At 32.1% G+C, this 15,929-nt stretch overlaps 1 protein-coding gene and 1 long non-coding RNA gene across 3 annotated transcripts; both read left to right on the top strand.

The window, feature by feature from the left end:
- Positions 1-2,137: 2,137 nt before the first annotated feature.
- Positions 2,138-7,845, top strand: LOC112003807 (cysteine-rich receptor-like protein kinase 25). Its single transcript, XM_065781481.1, has 7 exons — positions 2,138-3,019; positions 5,518-5,686; positions 5,924-6,045; positions 6,268-6,478; positions 6,602-6,839; positions 7,033-7,180; positions 7,283-7,845. Exons 1-7 carry the CDS (start codon positions 2,213-2,215, stop codon positions 7,610-7,612), a joined length of 2,025 nt encoding a protein of 674 aa, XP_065637553.1. The 5' UTR covers positions 2,138-2,212; the 3' UTR covers positions 7,613-7,845.
- Positions 7,846-9,436: 1,591 nt separating this feature from the next.
- LOC136070901 (uncharacterized) lies at positions 9,437-15,534 on the top strand. 2 transcript variants are annotated; one of them, XR_010632172.1, is made up of 3 exons: positions 9,437-9,502; positions 13,786-14,123; positions 15,141-15,534. It is a non-coding gene; the product is annotated as an uncharacterized LOC136070901 (long non-coding RNA). The 2 variants fall into 2 exon arrangements; XR_010632173.1 differs by having other exon boundaries at positions 9,446-9,502; positions 13,783-14,123.
- Positions 15,535-15,929: the final 395 nt, after the last annotated feature.

Consider the following 15,929-nt stretch of genomic DNA (forward strand, 5'->3'; position numbering starts at 1 on the left):
GAGAGAGAGGGTAATCAAGAATATAAACCAATTGCTTAAATGAACTGTCAAATATTTAATTATTTTCACTAATTTAAGCATATATATTTTGATTACATGTAATTAAATTTGATTTTATCTTCTACTTTGCTTCGATTTTTATGGTTGCCAAAACAACTCATTTTAAATAAGGATTGCCATATTCCAAAATCAATTGTATCTTATAAAAATAATAAAAATAATCATAAAAATTCATTTTACAAAAATAATAAGTGCACCACTTACCAATAATTAGTACATGAAAACAAATGTATTTACACTAATAATAGAGTTTTATTTTATTTTATATTTTTTTTATAGAGAATTTCAATTTATGGCGTCTGCTCTTGATGAACGCTCTTTGTTATCAGACCAAGGCACCAATTAGTTTTTGGTGTAGGCGGAAATTAAACTCTAGATTTTTTATTCAATCATTAAAGACTTTACCAATTGAGTTAACTGAAACCCTCAACATTGAGTTTAATTACATAGCAGAAATTTAAACTACTATGGTGTTGGTTCCACACACACATATATTATGTCACTAAAAGGATTTAAGAAATATAAATTGTTTGGATTAATATAATAATAAAAGAACATATCACTTTTGTGAATTCAATTTTTTTTTTTTATAAAATTACTTCAACTAATTTCAGCTTGCAATTATATTTAATTTTTTTTGGATGTTTTACTTTTTTATTTTATTTTTTACCTTTCGATGATTTTGTTTCAATGAGGAAGAAATTCATATTGTTATTTTTATATAAATTTTATGAAAATAACTATATAAATTCATTTTTTATAAATATTTTGTGCATTATCTATCTATAATTAATATATAAACTTCAATATATTTAACCTATTAATTAATATACTGACATAAATAAATAAATAAATAAATTATGAGGTGGATGAAAAAATGAAAAGAATTCTTATTCCTTCTTGAATAATACCCTTCTGGCATGAACCATAGACTGAGATTCATACTGAGCAATGAGTACATTGTATAAGTGGGCTTTGGCCTTTGGATTCGCATATGCAAGTTTTTTGATATGCAATTTATTAACAAATATTACAAAGGCCCTTCATATTGGTCACACTCTTCTGGCCCCCACAAAAGAACTCTGCGAATTTTAATTTTTATCAAGGAAAGGAATTTCAACACTGGACAAAGAATTACGACAAAAACGCTACTATAGACGGCGCTTTCACTACACTGGAAAGTACGTAGATCAGTTTGGTCGATGCTTCGGTCGAAGTTCCACTCCAGTCTCCACCCATCATTGACTTTTACCACTCCGGCAGCACAACAATTTTGACCGGAATATATTCTTTGATCTTTTTCACTTTTCCACATGACTTTTTTTTTTTTTTTTCCTAAAATCCAATAACATACTTTGACAGTTAGGTCTATTGTGAATTAGGTTTAAGAGTTTTCAAAATTGATTAATTTGTTTCCTAAATGCAACTCAGTCTCTAAAAATTGCTAGATCAATTAGTCAATTTTTTAACTGTTTTGAGGACTAAATTGACTTTAAAAACCAAATTAATGATAGCCCAAATCTCAATTAATGAAATTTACCTGTTTTTTTTTTTTTTTTGGGTAATCCCTTCTAGAAGGGAATAAGGACATATAAATTATTAAAAGTTTGACTTGCATCATGGCCTAAGTCCTAACCTTATCCTCGCGCAAATGCTTGCACATTCTACACCCTTGTTATCTTACTCTCGGATCCCTATTTTGTTTTTTAAGTTAGAAAATACTTTCATTGGCACAGAGTAAAACAGAAAACAACAAAGATAATTACTAGGAGAGAAAAAATATCTCCATCTCCATCTCCATCTTGTGGACAACAAACAAGAATTCCAGATATTTGATATGTGGACTAAACTGTAATAACATATTTCCTTCTTTTTTCTGTAATTTTAAATTTTTTTTTTGTTTATATATGTCTAATAATTATATATAAATATATTTTATTTTATATAAACTTTTCTTTTGTGTGTACAAAAAAATTTTAAGTAAAAATCTCTTTCAAATGCACATTTTTCTCACGTGTATCAAGTTATTATAAGACATGTGGAACAAAAAAACAACATTTCCTTATCAAAAATCTTATCAATTCTCACTACATCAATATAAACTGAAAATCATTTAGAGTTTATACAAAAAGAGAGAGACCGAACTATCAAAATGACTTCTTTGAACTCCATGACCCTTCTATTCATTTCCATGCTTAGCCTTAGCTTCCTCAGCCATACCACTACTCATGCTGCTAACCCAGTTCACCTCAAAGAGGTATGTGCAAACACCACTTTCAGCCCCAATAGCATCTACCAATCCAATCTCAATTCCCTCCTCTCTTCACTCTCCTCCAACGCCACACAAAACCTCGAATTCTACAACACAACCAGCGGCCAAAACACCCCCAACCCCGTCTACGGCCTCTTCCTCTGTCGCGGCGATGTAACCCCTCAACTCTGCCAAGAATGTGTAGCTGCGGCAGTGAAAGAGGTAACCAAAAAGTGTTCAAGAGAGAAAGTCGCTGTGATATGGTACGATGAGTGCATGTTACGTTACTCAAACCGGTCTTTCTTCTCTACCGTTGACGAAAAACCAAGGTTCGCCCTATTGAACACGCAGGATATCACTGAACAGGACAAGTTTAACAAGTTACTAGCAAAGAGTATGAACGAGACTGCAGCTCAAGCATCTAATGCTCCTATTGGTGCCAAAAAGTATGGGACCAAGGAAGTGAATATCTCTGCTTTTCAAACACTGTACAACCTTGTACAGTGCACAGCGGACTTGTCCAGAAACGATTGTAGTACTTGCCTTCAAGCTGCTATAAAGCTTCTTCCATGGTGTTGTAGTGGAAAGCAGGGGGGAAGAGTAATTTTTCCTAGTTGCAGCGTTAGGTACGAATTGTACCCTTTTTACCGGATGGAAATTGCGACACTCCCACCTGCACCAATTCACCCACCTTCACATACAGGTTCGGTAACTGGACTTTTGACTGCTTTTTCCTTTTTCTCTTATATTATTGGCAATTGAGTGATGGAGCTTCAATTTTTCAAGGCATACATTATGAATCTTTGTTTATGTTGGGTATGATTTTAGTGCGGATTATATTCTCCCATTAAAGATTTGGAAACATTATTAGCTTTAACTTGTACAAAGTCAAGACCAATTAAGTGGGTCATAACTCTGTGATATATAGCTATCAGATAAACAAAAAAACTATAGAAGTAGGTAAGTGGCCATTTTATTGCCCACCAATATGGTTCGGTGAAGGGTAGAATGGTAGACCCAAACATTTGCAGAGCTCATGCCCTGCTATAGTTCAATTGGCTAGTGCATATCGTCATTTAGCGAAGAAAGTACTTCTTGTAACAGTTATACTCAGCCGAGTATAAGTCACATATATAGAACAACCTAATAACTGAATAACATGTGAATAATGGGAAATACAAATACTCAATATCAATTTTTGTGTTTCACTTTATTTTTCATCAATCACAACTTTAATATGTATTTGTTTAACTTTGTTATAAACAGCCAAAGTTTAAAATGGGAAAAAATAAACACGATAAGTTATAATTTGTGGAACATAAGGTAGAACACAAAAAGTGGTATAACAAATTTTTTTATTTTTTTATTTTTTTTGGAGAATCAAGTGGTATAGTGGATTTGGATTCAAAAGTTGGAGTGAACAACTTTCAACTTTGCAATAAATTAAAAAAATTACATGGCATTTATAAAGTGTTTGGCATTTCCACTTTTTCAATTAGTGATTAATTAACGAGAGTGATGTGTTTTTTCAAGTTACCTGTGCGATGCACGGATAACGTTATAATATTTTATGTAATATGGTTTTAGAAAATATTGTACATATATTATAACGTAATTGCTATAGAATTTTGTTAATGATGAGTTTATCATAAGAAGAAATAATAATAAATTGCACAAACATATCCATTATAATTATTTAGTTCAAGTAATGAGAAATTAGAAAACAACTTTGGAGAAATATTGTAGAATAAAACTTGATATAAAATGCATGCCCCTCATTCCTTAGTTGTAGCCAACTCATACAGGTTAGAATTAGATGAGATAACAATGTTAGAGCTAGGTAAGTGTTGTTTAAAGATTGAAGATAAATGAAATCATTTTTGTTCTGTTGTATTTGACATGGGATGACATGAAGGGCTAGGGATAAGTATATATAAAGAAGTAGAAGTGCAAGAGATGAAAATAGTGAATTTAAATGCAAAGAATATTGTGAATATGCATGACGGAGGAAAAGTCTTGATACATTTAACCAAAAGATACAAAGAATATTTACTTTTTTAATTTAAAATATCTTAAAACATTGAATCAAATAAAACAAAATTTTAATATTTAATTTGTTCTTATCTATGATGTGGCACTTGAGAATATTTTAATTCTTTTAGCTAGGAATATGCCACTTGGTAGAGTCTCATACTTTCTCACATGAGGCCTTTGCCAAGGGTGAGCTCGTATATTCATGTTTTTCTTTTGTCATTGGTTTGTAAGTGTAAGGATGTATGATTAAACTTAACTTGGATTGTTACAACTTACAACTAATCTCTTCCTTATTTATTTATTTATTGAAAAAGTAACAATTCTATTCTTCCTTATTTTTTCTTTCTATTTATTGAAAAATTAACAATTCTATTGTATGATGCCTAAGTTGAATAAGGGTTGCTATTCCATACTTTGGGAGTATACTCCCTTCTTCTCACAAAGGAGTGAGTCCAGCCTACTCCTAGAGTATATAATTATTTTTAGTTGAAATAAGCGGTTTTTTGCTCAACCTTAATGGGTATTCGATTTGGTAGATTTATTGGGACATCCTTCCCTCCCCAATATGTATTCTATGCATCCAATGGATGCATTCAACCTCTCAAAGTTTCTGAACTCCACAATCATATGGTAACCATATTCTCTGAGAAGGATAATGCATATATCTTTGCATATGATACATTTTCTTCCTTATTTTCTATTGATCAACTTTCTCATAAAAAATAATAAATAAAATTAAAAGCAGATTTCATGGGTACAGGTACAATATTTCTTGAAAAACAAGAGTACAAGACTAGGATACAGTAATTAATTAATTAATATTTTTTTTAGTTATATTTTATATATTTTTGGGCATAATATTTTATTTTAGGTTTTAAAATTAAGTAACAATAATAAAATTATTGAAAACATATTTAAAATTAATTTAAAGGCGATAATAAATATCGTAGAAGTACAATGACACTCATAAAATGTTATTTAAAGTACAAACTAAGAGTTGAGATAAACTAAACACCCAAGTTACACGGATACGCACATGAGTACAAGTACGAGTACTTGCCCATTTTAGCCGTGTCCATGGAACATAGGATTAGACTTAATTAATCATTAGGCAGCTCTCTTCTAAGGGACTACTGTACAGTTGTCAATGAAACATGAGATTGTTCATGCAGGAAAGAAAAAAAATCTCAACGGCGACAATAATCGCCATAGTTGTTCCAATTGTTGCTTTGGTGCTGGTCATTCTGTCCTTCTGTTTCCTAACAATGAGAGCAAGAAAGAAGTCCAATGCAATAAAGGGAGAGAATTTTAAGAAATCTGATCAAATCCTAAATTATCAAGGTACGTATGCAGGTGGTCTTATGTTCACATCATATATATGTCACTGTCTTCTCATTTTCATGTCCACTTGAAGGAATCGATCCATTAAACTGGTTTCTTAAGCCGAATGCGAGGACAGATTGTAATTTGTCAGAAAATGATAGAACCTAGTGATTATGTACAAACTCTCACCTCATGATATCTGCAAACATTGCTCTTTCTAATGTAATCTCTCACGTTCATTTTTCGGATGTTTAGCTGCAAGTGAATTAACAATTGTAGACTCCTTGCAATTTGATTTTGGGACAATTGAAGCCGCCACCAACAAAATCTCAGATGACAACAAGATTGGGGAAGGTGGATTTGGTAAAGTTTACAAGGTATAAATCAAAAATTATTTCTTGTCTTTTTTCTTCTTCTTCTTCTTTTCCTTTTTATTTTTTTGTTTTTGTTTTTGGTAGTACTCAAATTAAGAATCTGTAGAAAATTTACTGCATACAAATATGATGAAATTTAGAATTTGAAACTTTTTTGAAGTTGGGATTTAATAAATTCTTTGAATTAAACTATTCTAAAGCCAGTTCAAGTACATATGTTACCAGGGTACACTTCCTAGTGGACAAGTTATAGCTGTGAAGAGGTTAGGGAAAAGCTCTGGACAAGGAGTCAAACAATTTAAGAACGAGGTTGAACTACAAGCCAAGCTTCAGCACAAAAATTTAGCAGGGGTTTTGGGATTCTGCTTAGAAGGAGAAGAGAAGATACTCATCTATGAATTTGTGCCCAATAGAAGCCTTGACAATTTTATATATGGTTTGTGCATCAGAACACACATCCAATAGTGTTATGTGAATAGAATTGCATCAATTTCTTTTGCAATTCTTTATATCTTATTAGGTTTTTTTTTTTTTTTTTTTTTTCTTGATGATCTGTTAGATACAAAAAAACAAGGACAATTGGATTGGGCAGCACGATACAAGATTATAGGAGGGATTGCTCGAGGAATTAAATATCTTCACGAAGATTCTCAACTTAGAATCATACATCGTGATCTAAAGGCTAGTAGCATATTGTTAGATGCTGATATGAATCCAAAAATTTCAGATTTTGGTATCGCACAGGTTCTTGAAGTTGATCAAACTCAAAAAAATGCGAGTAGAATTGTGGGGACGTAGTAAGTTCCAAATTGTTATCTTCTATCTTGCATCATTAGAAATTAATGGATTTATTCAAGTCCCATTCCATCTAGTGAATCACTGAAATAAAATATTAAAAAATAAATAAAAATGGTCATTTTGAACAGCATAGTAATGAGGCTCTTAATTGTCTTTTAGTAACACTGTTATGTTTTTGGTGTTGGTTTGCAGTGGTTATATGTCTCTAGAGTACGCAATGCAAGGAGAATTTTCTGAGAAATCTGATGTGTACAGTTTTGGTGTCCTAGTCCTAGAAATTATCACTGGTAAAAAGAATAGTAACTTTGAATCACAAGGGGCTGAGGACCTCCTAAGCTATGTGAGTATAAACCATAGTGTAATTTCATTTCCGTTCTTAATGTCAACGTCACCACTTGCATTGTAGCATGACATTCTAAACACTACTTGATAAAATGTGCAGGCTTGGATACATTGGAGGGACGGGAGGCCCTTGGAATTGTTGGATCCAAATTTGGAAGGTTTTTATATAATAGATGAAGCCATCAAATGCATCCACGTTGGCTTATTATGTGTTCAGAAAGATCCAGCTGATAGACCAACTATGGCATCAATAGTTCTCACGCTTAGTAGCCTCTCTGTCAGTCTACCAACACCGCTACGACCGGCATTTTTCCTTCGCAACACAGACCAGAACTTGCCGCAGATGTATATGGAGTCTGATCAATCTACTAGCATGTCCATGTCACGGTCTATCAATGATGAATATGTCACTGAACCACACGCACGATAATCTACAGAAGCAAGGAATGCACAAGCTTTTGTGCAATTGGGTGGGCGTATGTATAATAAAGTAAGCAGACTGCTGTCTATTCGCCTGGGGGAGTACTTTGCGTGTAAATATTTTATGTATTAGGCAAACTTCCGCCCAGTGCTCTTGTACGGGGGCACAATACAGATATGTAATCAATTTTAGACACGCACCATGTCATGTCCAATACACTAGTGTACTTGACATGTGTCAAACCCTTTTTTTTTTCTTTTTTTTTTTTTTGAGAAAACAATAAGTAAATTTTATTAATAAAAATCATATCGGAACACAACGTCCAAATCATCAGGTAGATCATCTAGGTAATTCATGAGCTAACTTATTTGCTTCCCTACGAATATGAAAAAACTGACAAGAATGTAAAGCCAGGGCCGGCTGAAGCTATAGGCGAGCTGGGCCACCGCCTAAGGCCCCCACTTCTTAGAGGGCCCCCAAATAATAATAATATAGTATATAATATTATTTTTCCATGTGGAAAAAAAAAAAATTTACAAACAGCCTGTTCCTTACAGAGGCCTGTTTCTCACCCAAAAAAAAAAAAAAAAAAATTACAAACGGCCTGTTCCAAAAAAAAAAAAAAAAAATTATTAATGTCAAGCGGCTATCACAATATCTCATCAGGCACCCGTTTCTCACAGATTTCTCACAGAGGCCCCGTTTCTCACAGTCACAGAGGCTCGTTTCTCACAGAAAAAAAACTGAAGTGACAAACTGACAATGTGACTAATCCCATCAGATCAGACTATCACCAAATCTTTAACTTGCATAAGAAAAGATTACAAACGGCAAAAATTAGTAGCTGAAGAAAATATTATAAAAGCAGAAAGAAGAGGCAAATAAGAAAAGAAAGAAAAAAGAAAGAAGAAAAAAAAAACTCATTCTCTGACTCTCTCTATCTGACAATCTTGATTCTAAAAAAAACACTCATTAGTTAGCTTACTCATCAACTGTGTTAGCAATAGACTTGTGTGTTCACTGAAGGTTCGTTTTTTTGTTTTCTCTTCCTTTGTCTCTTTCGTCTTCTTCATGTCTACTGCTGGGTGTCTTGGTTTTTTTTTCATGGGTGTTTGGGTTTTTTTTTTTTTTTGGAAGAGGGTTTCTCGGTTTTTTTTTCATGGGTGTCTGGGTTTTTTTTCTTTTGAAGAGGAGTTTGCTCACAGCTCACGGGTCTGGGTTTTTTTTTTTCTTTTGAAGAGGCGTGAGTAGAGGTTGCAGAGCAGAGCTTTTTGGCTGAAGGCTGAAGCTGAACTTTGGTTTGGTTGATTGGTTCCTTTAGATTTCTCTAGAAGAAGCCTTTTGATTCTTTCAATAAATGAATGGTCTGAATGGTCAATACTCAATAGACCTATAAAGTGATTAGTGATAAAGAGAAGAGACACGTTTAGGCTAAATAGTTTTACACCATTTTCCTTTTCTTTTTTTTTCTTTTTTTGATGGGAAGTCTCACACCTTTTGAGCTTTGAATAGTCTGAATAGTTTGTCTTACACGTTTTTTGTTTTTTTTTGTTTTTGTTTTTGTTTTTTTTTTTTTAAGAAATCAAATAAGGGGTATGAGAGTTAACTGTTAAGGTATTGATCAAGGGATCTAGTCCTAAACGTTTTTTTTTTTTTTTTAAAGAAATCAGATTTAGAGGGATAGTGGCCATTTTTTAGTCTTAGTAAATTAAGTTGAGTCCTACACATTATGCTAAAAAAAAAAAAGTTTACTGCTACACAAAAAAAGAGTATTAATAACAAAATTATAAATTTAGAATAATTTACTTTGTACTAATATTAATTTTAATTTTTTTGTGCAGGTTTAAAGTTAAAGTGATCATATTAAGTAAAGCTGCAATTGTGCATTTGATAAAACAGGTTCTATTGTTTTATACATTAAATTTATATTATTCTAGTTAAAGTGTAATTTTTTTTTATTATAGATTGTGTTTCATTTATTCCTAAATATTTTTTAATTACAAATGTCTACTAAAAATATTTATCTGGATATGAAAAAAAAAAAAAAAAAAAAGACAAATAGAAGAACTAATTGAATCTCAAAAAGGAGCTATGGACAAATTTATTACTAGTAAAAAACAAAATCTTGCAGAAAATTTGAGTGAAGGTTTCATAAATGAACAAGAAATTCATCAAAAAGAGTTAGAAGATAATGAAAATATACAACAAAATGATAATAACGAAGGTGGTCGTGATAATGTTCAAACATGTAATGTCACCATTCTTGATAATGAAGCTCAAAATAATTTAGAGGAGAGTGAAAATATTAATGATCAACCTAATTATATTCCTACAAATATTTTTGATCCAAGTCAATGGAAAACTATTGATATAAAATTAAGAGATTTGTTAGTAGAAAATGGTCCAATAAGAGTTGATGATCTAAACTTTCCTATAGATAAGAACTCTAGACATTTTTCTACTACGCATTATATTCGAAAATTACCAAATGGGGAGAAACATGATAGAAAATGGTTAGTGTATTCGAAAGAAGTAGATAGAGTATTTTGTTTTTGTTGCAAGTTGTTTAATTCAAAATCTAATACAAATCAACTAGCTAGTGGAGGAACTAAGGATTGGAAAAATATTAGTTCTATTCTTAAAAATCACGAAACAACCAATGAGCATATTACTAATATGAATACTTGGATTGATTTAGAACTAAGATTATTGAAGAATAAAACAATTGATAAAAATGTCCAAGAACAAATTAAGAAAGAGAAAGATCATTGGAAAAAAGTATTATTAAGAATAATAGCGGTGGTAAAAAAATCTTGGTAAAAATAATTTGGCATTCCGAGGAAAAAACGAAAAGATCTATCAAGAAAATAATGGAAATTTTTTAAGTATAATTGAAATGATTGCAAAATTTGATCCAGTAATGCAAGAACATGCTCAACGTATTCAACATGGTGCAATCCATAATCATTATCTTGGTCATAATATACAAAATGAAGTGATAAATTATTAGCAAATGAAATTAAAAGTAAAATTATAAAAAAGATTAAAGAAGCAAAATACTTTTCAATTATACTTGATTGTACCCCCGATGTAAGTCATCAAGAACAAATGACTCTCATACTAAGATGTGTGGATATTTCAATAAGTTCGATAAAAATAGATGAACATTTTGTGGAATTTTTAAACGTAAATGATACTTCTGGAAAAGGTCTTTTCAATGAAATTATAAATGCAATAAAAAATCTTGAACTTGATATTAATGATGTACGTGGACAAGGATATGATAATGGGTCTAATATGAAAGGGAAAAAACAAGGGGTACAAAAAAGAATTCTTGATATAAATCTTAAAGCATTTTACACACCATGTGGTTGTCATAATCTCAACCTTGTCTTATGTGATATGACTAATTCTTGTCCTAAAGCTATATCTTTTTTTGGAGTAGTACAACGTATATACACACTATTTTCTTCTTCCACAAAGCGATGGAAAATTTTACAAGATAATGTGATAGGTTTAACTCTTAAGCCATTGTCACAAACACGTTGGGAAAGTCGAATTGAAAGTGTGAAAGCAATAAAATTTCAAGTTCTAGAAATAAGAGATGCTTTGTTACAATTGGCAAAAACAAGTGAAGATCTCAAAACAAAAAGTGAAGCTGATTGTTTAGCAACATATGAGATTGAAAGTTTTGAGTTTTTGCTATCTATGACTATTTGGTATGACATATTATTTGCTGTTAACTCTGTTAGTAAAAATTTATAATCGAAAGACATGCACATTGATGTTGATATAGATCAATTAAAAGGTCTCATGTCTATTTTAAAAAAATATAGAGAAGATGGATTTACATCTGCTATGAATTCATCTAAAGAAATTGCAACCAAAATGGAAATAGAGCCTATATTTCGTGAAAAACGTATAATTCGTAAGAAGAAACAGTTTGATGAGAATGTCAATGATGAGATAACACAATCTGCTGAAGAATATTTTAGAATTAATTATTTTTTATATATAGTAGATCAAGCTATTTCTTCAATTGAAAGTAGGTTTGAACAATTTCAAATATATGAAAATATTTTTGGTTTTTTATTTAATTTTGAAAAACTAAAATCACTAGATGATGATAGTTTGAAAAAAAATTGTCTTAATCTTGAATGTTTTCTCACACATGAAACTCATTTTGATATTGATGGTTTAGATTTATATTCAGAACTAAAAGTTTTAAAAGAAGTTTTGCAAATAAATGATAACTCTCCAATTAATGTACTAAATTATATAAAGAGGCTAGAATCTTTTCCAAATGCATGTATTGCTTTCAGAATATTATTAACTATACCTGTTACAGTTGCTTCCGCAGAAAGAAGTTTTTCAAAATTAAAATTAATAAAATCCTATTTAAGATCAACTATGTCACAAGAAAGATTATGTGGATTAGCTATATTATCAATTGAAAAAGAAATGTTAGCGGAACTTGAATGCAAAAATTTAATTAGTAATTTTGCCTCTCAAAAAGCAAGAAAAATAAATTTTAATTGAAAAAAATATATGAATTTATAATTAAATATAATAAAAGGCCCCGTTTAAAGCTTTCGCCTAGGGCCCCCGAATTCATTGAGCCGGCCCTGGGTATAATCCGCTATCTTTCTCACTTCTGTACTAAATTTCTGATTAGCTCACGACACTCATAGAGATATTCATAAGACAAAAACAAAAATCCTAGGGCATACATAGGGAAAATTTTGTTTTTTAGAGGGTGGAAGTTTAAAGCGCATATATAGGAGAGATATGTAACCATTTGTAAGATTTTAGGGGCCTGTTTGGATACCGCTTATTGTTAAAAACTAAAAATTTATTGCTGAAAATACTATAGCAAAATAATTTTTAAATTATGAATAGTGCCCATGGAACCTAGTTTTAAAGTTATATTTGTAGAATTCCGTACTGCAGGTCCGTGAACAGTGCACAGGGCACAGGGAAAAACGCAAACGCCAGCTGCGTTTGCTATCCAAACTCACACTTAATTTAAAATATTAAATAAAATCTCATTTAAAATTTTAAATGATATAATATCTTGTATTGGTTTAGATTCAAAACAAAACAAAATATTAACAATGAAAGATACTACTCTTTAAATGTAAAGAATCCTAAAAAGATCATTAACAAATATATTAAGGTTAGGCATGCATCCAACTTTGCCACAATTGTACTCCAAGAAGTTCAACTGTGAGTCTACTTATACCAAATAAGAAAATAGCAATGTTAGAAACACAAAATGTCAATTAATATTGACGTAACATCAATTTTTTTTTTTCACAAACTTATATCAAATGGCAGGTTGTTATTGACGTAACATCAATTTTACATGGCTCCATTAATATTATCTTTGTTATACAACAATTAGAATATGACACCTTAATAATTATGAAAATTTTGTAAAATATGTTGCATCCCAAAACTTATTGAAAAAAATTTGGTCCACATGTAAGCCAAAACTGACAAATACATTTTTTATACTTCTTAAGTGAGGAAGGGGGATTCAAACCATTGATGTCTCCATTGAATTGAATCTGACAAATACATTTTTTATACTTCTTAAGTGAGGAAGTGGGATTCAAACTATTGATGTCTACATTGAATTAGTAATAGTGTTAAGTTACAAAACTCTTGATAGTACATATTTCAATAGGCATTATCAGGTTTGTGTGATCCAGACCTCATTTGGGATAGCCTTCCATATATAAAACACATAACACTTTTCCATCTTTATTTATTTATGGGTTTGGTTAATGGATGCCCTTAAGACATTTATTAATTGATCATTTAAAAAAAAAATTGATACAATTTTATAGAAAATATAAAATAAAAAAAAAAATTGTCAAAAAATTTAGTTAATTTTTTCTTTTCGGATTAAATTTTTAAAAAAATATTCCCAAAATCAATGCCCTAAGGTATCCATTAACTTTTCCTTTTTTATTTTTATTATTTTACTAATCTTCATTGAAAATAAAAAATAAAATCCCAATTATTGGAATGGCACCAAAGAGTGAGGGAAGATACTAGAAAAACTATCAAAATTTTAAATATAAAATATAAAATAAAAAGAAGAAAAGAAAAGAAAGATTGATTTGCTTTAGTCGATCAGCCCATGCCACTTAACTGCATCTTGTTGTTATTAGCAGCAAAGAAGGAACCCCCAGCGAAGAAGGAGTCTCCCATATTAATTGCAGCAAAGAATGGTATCACTGAAATTGTGGAGAATATCCTGAAACATTTTCCAGTTGCCATACATGACATGAATGAACACAAGAAGAATATAGTGCTGTTGGCGGTGGAGAACAGACAGCCACATGTATATCAACTCCTGCTACGAAGAAATTTTCGAACAGATAGCGTATTTCGGAGAGTGGATAACAAAGGGAATAGTGCCTTGCATCTCGCGGCAAAGCTTGGAGACCATAAGCCTTGGCTAATTCCAGGAGCAGCATTGCAAATTCAATGGGAAATCAAGTGGCATGAGGTACGAAAAAGGTTAAAGATCCTATTAGTTATTGGGGCTCTCTAGGATCCTTAAGGGGGAAAAAAGGTCTAGAATATAATTCTTCCATATCAATTTTTCTTTTTCTTAAAAGGAAAAAACAATAAGGAGAGCCCCAGTAACTAATAGGAATCAATACTTGTAAATCCTAGATAGCATAGGAACTGTAGATGGGAGACCGTAGGAGCTCCCTTTCCAAGCTTTGAACACAAACTTGTGTGTGTTTGAAGCTAAGGGAATTAAATCTTGCTATTGGATTAAATTATTAAATTCATTATTTTTAAGAGAATATCATGGTATTATAGTAAAAAGTCGCAGGTTCAAATCTTGCCTCTACCTTACCTTTCTCATTTAAATTTTTTCTTATGTTGTGCCCCACTTAATAAGAATAATATAGGCCCACACATAAATGAAAGTGTTAAATTAAGTATTATATTCAACATTTCCTGTCTTAACTGCTCTCTCTCTCTCCCTTTCCCTCTCTCCTGTGTGTGTATTTGTTTCTCAAAAAAAAGAATGGGTAATTGTCCTACATTGCTTAAGAGAGTGTGTTGTGTGTAGTATAACTTGCCCTATACTCCTTTAAAAGTTACCATAGTTTTTGAGTGAAGTTATGATGTGCCTTTGTGTTAGAACTTATTTCCCTCTCCCCTGTGTGTGTGTTTGTTTCTCAAAAAAAAAAAAAAAAAACTGCTCGCTCTCACACACACACAACCCACACACTGCATGTCCTTCAATACCACAACCACAAACTATGAAACTTTCTATCCAATTCCACTTGTTAATGTATTTAGATTTAGGAAGCTCTCAAGTCCACTCTTAAGCCCACCATACTATTGTACTTGAATCCATCATACTATCACCCTTACAATTATAAAATTACTTATACTAATAATTTGTCCTAAGACTAAGAGTAACAAAGTTATGAAATTTTGTTATTTCCTTATTACCTCTCTCCCTTTGTGTGTTTGTTTCTCAAAAAATATTATGTTATTTCAGTTTGTGAAGGAATCCATGCCCCTCCACTTTTTCCCCCGCCAAAACAAGGATGGAAAGACCTCCAGAGAGATATTCACCGAAACCCACAAGAAGCTTGTCGAAGATGGCAGTCAGTGGCTAACAAGCACCTCAAATTTATGCTCCGTAGTCGCTGCACTCATTGCAACCGTGGCCTTTGCCAGCTCCACCACAGTTCCCGGAGGTGTCAGGCAAGAAAGTGGCACTCCAACTCTCGAAAACCAGCCTGCATTCGATGTCTTCGCCATATCATCGCTCGTCGCACGTTGCTTCTCCGTCACGGCCTTGGTCCTGTTTCTCTCCATCTTAACATCTCGATACCAAGAGAAGGATTTTGGGGGAGACCTACCAAGGAAGCTTTTGCTAGGTTTAACATCATTGTAAAACCAGCCTGCATTCGATGTCTTCGCCATATCATCGCTCGTCGCACGTTGCTTCTCCGTCACGGCCTTGGTCCTGTTTCTCTCCATCTTAACATCTCGATACCAAGAGAAGGATTTTGGGGGAGACCTACCAAGGAAGCTTTTGCTAGGTTTAACATCATTGTTCGTTTCAATAGCTTCCATGTTGATTGCCTTTTGTGCAGGACATTTCTTTGTGCTAAAGGATCAACTGAAATATGCAGCGTTTCCAGTGTACGCAGTGACTTGCCTGCCGATAACCTTTTTTGCAGTAGCGCAGTTTCCACTGTACTTTGATCTTATATGGGCTACCTTCACGAAGGTGCCACAACGTAGCTACAAGGTGGTTCTTTAATGTGTGAGTTCTTTT

The sequence above is a fragment of the Quercus suber genome, unplaced genomic scaffold (assembly GCF_002906115.3).
Source record: "Quercus suber isolate HL8 unplaced genomic scaffold, Cork oak 2.0 scaffold_268, whole genome shotgun sequence".
Lineage (NCBI taxonomy): Eukaryota > Viridiplantae > Streptophyta > Magnoliopsida > Fagales > Fagaceae > Quercus > Quercus suber.